The following is a 4,282-nucleotide window of genomic DNA, read 5'->3' on the forward strand; positions in this document are numbered from 1 at the left end:
GAAAAATAATCTTAGAAGCAGTTTTTAACAATTTGACCAAACACTAATTACTGCTCAAAAGTACTTTTTAAATTAATTATCAAACACAAAACAATCGATTCTCACTATTTGAAAAAAATATTTTTTAAGATAAGCAGATTTTAGAAGTTTGACCAATCGGGCTATTAGTTCTCTTGATTGACTGTTGGAAAAAGACGTACACTAGGAAAATATTGGGACTTCTTTTTCAAATAATTAAAAATCAGTGTCCCTTCTTTGAATAAAAAGCGCACAGAATGACATTTCCAATAAAAAAGAGAGAACCACTTGTATAAATTATTCATTCTTACCCTCATACAGTTCTCTAATTTGCAACCAAGAGCCACTGTGTTTGTTTCTTTTTCACTTCCCAATAAAACAAAAGGAAATAAAACTCATTTTATTCTCCTTCCCTTCTTTTTGTTTCTTTTTCTTTTTATAAGTCTTTCTGCCTTTTCCAAATCCATACAAAGGAACTACCAACCAAACAAACCACAGTAACCAAATGATCATATTCCCACGTACCCACAATGGCACAATCTCCTCTTTCTCATTCTCATTTTCGCTTTTTTCCTCCTATAATAATAGGAGTAGTATTTCTTTTCAGTTTTAGTTGTTTGATGCAAAAGCAAAGCTAGTGTCACTCTCCAATGGGCCACAACTACAAATAAACGTTATCTTATAGTAGTAGTTGGCTTCTGCTGATGAATTATAAACTTTTCCTGATTTTTCTTTTTTACTCTTGTAGTGGGCACACTACTGCTTCGTTTTCATCAAAAACTCTGCAGATTGATAGCTTAATATCTATCAAACATCAATATCAACGTTATTGTGAGCATCTGAGAAAGCTGAACTGTTGTCAATAATCTTTCGACGTTTCAAGTTCTCTTGCCTGTTGCTGCTAGTGGCCATTGCATTAAGTACACCGCCACAGCTATCTTCTGATTTTGTAATTGGCTCGTTATCTGAACTCCAACTGCTCGACAACTGTAGGTCAAGTACGTTGACTGGCGTGCTTGTGCTTGACACTATGTCAAGAACTGATTCGTATCCTTCCTTTGCTATTTCTTGCATCACATTATAGCAACTTAACAAATCATCCTACACAAACCAGGGATTCACTTCATTATTGATCACATTAAAATGTACACGCATGCTATGGAAATTTATATAAGCTATCTACTTTGGCAGCGTAAATAATTTTTAACACTTAATTTAACCTGTAATAACATGTTATGTTTTTTTCACTTGATTACCGATCAATGCATAGAGATGTGTTTGTAATTTACTTTACAAGTGATCTGATTATGTTAGTAATATATCTACTAATAAAAAATAAAAATTAGCAACGACAAATTCTATAGCTAAACAGAAAAATCCATCGCTAATACTATTTAGCGACGAATTCCGATAGATTATTAAAAAATTCTGTTAGCTATGAATGATTTAATAACATATTAGTGATGAAGTTTGTAGCTAATTTCGATTTTTTTTGGGTAGTATTTTTTTACTATTAGTCCATAAAAACATAACACCGTGGTTGTTAGAGATTGAAACTATTGTGCACAACCAATGGTAAATAAAAATTAAAAAAAAAATTGCTATCAATATCAACTCACTAAAAACACTGATTAGAGGCAACTTTAATTTCTATAGTGAACATAGATGGATAACCCGTAAATGATTATATACAATTGGTAAAAATGCATTCACAGTGTAAAAGAATTTTAGAAAGGAGTATATATATATATATATATATATATATATATATATATATATATATATATATACAAAAGTTAAATCTGGAAATAAGTGCACCTGCATGTTATAGTTACAATTACTACTTCAGTGTCTTGCTATACTATGTGCGACATATTACAGCTACTCTGATCGATTTATCTGGTAGGAGACTAGGAGTATTAATTTGATGTAATTCATTACCTCATTATTCTTACAATAAATTATTAAATATTTGGTTAGGCCATCTAATACACCATAGGAGTAGCTATAAATTACAGAGCAATAACCTTAATTTTACTCATAAAGTATGAAGCTCTGCCGCTGGATTTTTCACGTACAATTCACTGATGTTAAAAACAACTATTTATGAACCGCATTCATTAATTACATTAGACGATCATAAGGTTCATTATTTATCAATTTATAGCTTGTTACCCTACATCACCTATCCAATACTATTACTCTCCTATTATAGTACAACCATAGCTTATTACTTATTAGAGGTGAAAAAGGATCGTGAACGTTGTTTTTTTAATATTTGGAAAGAACAAAATGCATGGAATCAATGTGCTTAAAAAATAAAGTGGCCTGATGCACAAAATATCTTGTATTTAAGCATGATTCGCATTAAACCATACCCCAAGGGATGTGATATAGATCGTCAGAGGCGAAACCAGGATTTCAAGTTTATGAGTTCGAGATTCTAATCGTTTAGTTATTGGGTTCTAAATTAATAACTTATACACATTTAATGGATTTTTTTAAAGATAAATATAGGGTTCGGATCAAAGCTACTGGGTTATTCGCTCCTTACACTCTAGCTTCGCCCCTATATACGGCCTACTCTAGTACAAGCATTAATTGCTGCTTCACGGCTCAAACCCATGACTTATACGTAATACGGAAATAACAAAATGCATGGAATCAATCAGCTTGCTAAAGAAGAAAAAAAACTGCAAACCAATAAAGAGAAGAAAAACGAAATTGAGCAAGATTATGAATTACCTTATGTACATGTGAACAGTTAAGGATTGCAGCTTTATAGCATGGGAATTGTAAAGGAAAAAGCTCGTGAGAAGCACAGAGAAGAGCTGAAGCTGAGATTAAAGATGGCTTGAACTGCAAAATCTTGATATCTAAGTGGAAAAACAAAAGAAATATTTTAGGTGATAATTCTTTACACATCAAAATATCCAGATTAATACTCTGCGATAACTTTGACTTACCATTTTGAGCTCTGAATATAATCTCAGTGGCTCTGGCTTTTAGAGCTTGCTGTAATGGTAAATCTTTGAATTTGAAAAAAGAGATGAAGAAATTAATGAAAGAGAAGGCAGTAATTGAGCGCATTCTCCATTTAAGTCCGCTAAGTATCAAAAACTCCATTCTCTTTATTGTCTCTATATCAAATATCATACCACCATCTTGCTGTAAACCACCAAAAAATAATGTAACATTAAGCAATTATATCGATCTTGGGTTTTTAACTAACATTCAAAAAGATGAAATAATTAATCAGTACCTGAATATCAGTTGCAGAGTACTCTGTTTTCCTCATTTTCAATGCTAAAGAGACACAAGAAACAGCAATCAGCCTCAACATCCATGGCTTCCCTTCCTACATTATCAAAACTTAATCATATTACATGATTCCAATCTTATCTCCCAATATATTATAACTCTTTTATATTAATTAAAGATAAATGGAACTATACCGATAGTGAATGGAAGGAGAGGAAGCGGTCAAGATAATTAATGGCAAGATACGAGAGAAATGGATCAAAGGGGTGAGACATTTGAAAGATTATAGAAATGGTTGCTTGACGAATGGAGCTATGAAAATCTGAGTGCTCTAGTTTTTGATGGTAAGTTTTAGAAGGCATATGATCAGTTTCAATGTTGAAAAGAGGAGAAATGATGTCTGCATTAGAGTCATGGCTAAGTGGCAATGGATTTTCAAGGTCAAACTCCATTGTTATTGTTCTTGAAGCTCTTTGTTTTAGCTTTTGGTTTTAGTTAGAGAGTGAGGAATAGGTATAAAGTGAAAGAGAATACGAAGCACATTGTTAAATGAAGAGGGAAAAAGTAATTTGGGGTGAGGGCGGGAAGGGGGGGGGGGGAGTTAATGATAATAAGAAGAAAAGGTGAGAGAGTTGTGTCTCGTTCTTTAAAAGAAGGCCGTAGGAGACTTCAACTTCACTCTCGTCTCCTCTTGTTTTCTTTTTATTTTGTATAAAAATAGTCATTGGTTGTTTTCACGATACAAACTTGTGAACTATATATTATACGAAGATAACTTTTTTTTTTGATTTTCCCCCTGATGTTCAATATCTACAATGGGAACCCAACTAAAATTTGTACCGAAAAATCCTAAATTGAGAGCGAGATAAAGTGTTTCCTAACAAAAGCGATTTCATTCCCAAGGGCTCGAACCCGAGAATTATAGCTAAGGACTAGGAAGTACTGGAAATCAGAGAAGATTAGAAGGCTTCAATCTCTGCAAAATGCTTCTAACAATGTCAGT

At 32.7% G+C, this 4,282-nt stretch overlaps 1 protein-coding gene across 1 annotated transcript; it reads right to left on the minus strand.

Annotated features, from left to right (window-relative positions):
- Window positions 1–281: 281 nt before the first annotated feature.
- Window positions 282–3,853, minus strand: LOC104225262 (putative cyclin-D6-1). Its single transcript, XM_009777026.2, has 5 exons — window positions 3,474–3,853; window positions 3,281–3,376; window positions 2,985–3,186; window positions 2,764–2,894; window positions 282–1,119 (listed from the first exon to the last, which is right to left on the minus strand). The coding sequence occupies exons 1-5, from the start codon at window positions 3,729–3,731 to the stop codon at window positions 826–828; spliced, it is 981 nt and encodes a 326-aa protein (XP_009775328.1). The 5' UTR covers window positions 3,732–3,853; the 3' UTR covers window positions 282–825.
- Between the last annotated feature and the right edge of the window lie 429 nt (window positions 3,854–4,282).

Source organism: Nicotiana sylvestris, chromosome 7 (genome assembly GCF_000393655.2).
Source record: "Nicotiana sylvestris chromosome 7, ASM39365v2, whole genome shotgun sequence".
Classification (NCBI taxonomy): domain Eukaryota; kingdom Viridiplantae; phylum Streptophyta; class Magnoliopsida; order Solanales; family Solanaceae; genus Nicotiana; species Nicotiana sylvestris.

Excerpts from the sequence above, each read along its gene's own strand:
- LOC104225262 (XM_009777026.2), bottom strand. The coding sequence starts at position 3,731 with ATGGAGTTTGACCTTGAAAATCCATTGCCACTTAGCCATGACTCTAAT. Across the intron at positions 3,377-3,473 it reads TCTCCTTCCATTCACTATCG|GAAGGGAAGCCATGGATGTT; the intron begins GTATAGTTCCAT and ends TTGATAATGTAG. Across the intron at positions 1,120-2,763 it reads ACTGTTCACATGTACATAAG|GATGATTTGTTAAGTTGCTA; the intron begins GTAATTCATAAT and ends TGGTTTGTGTAG.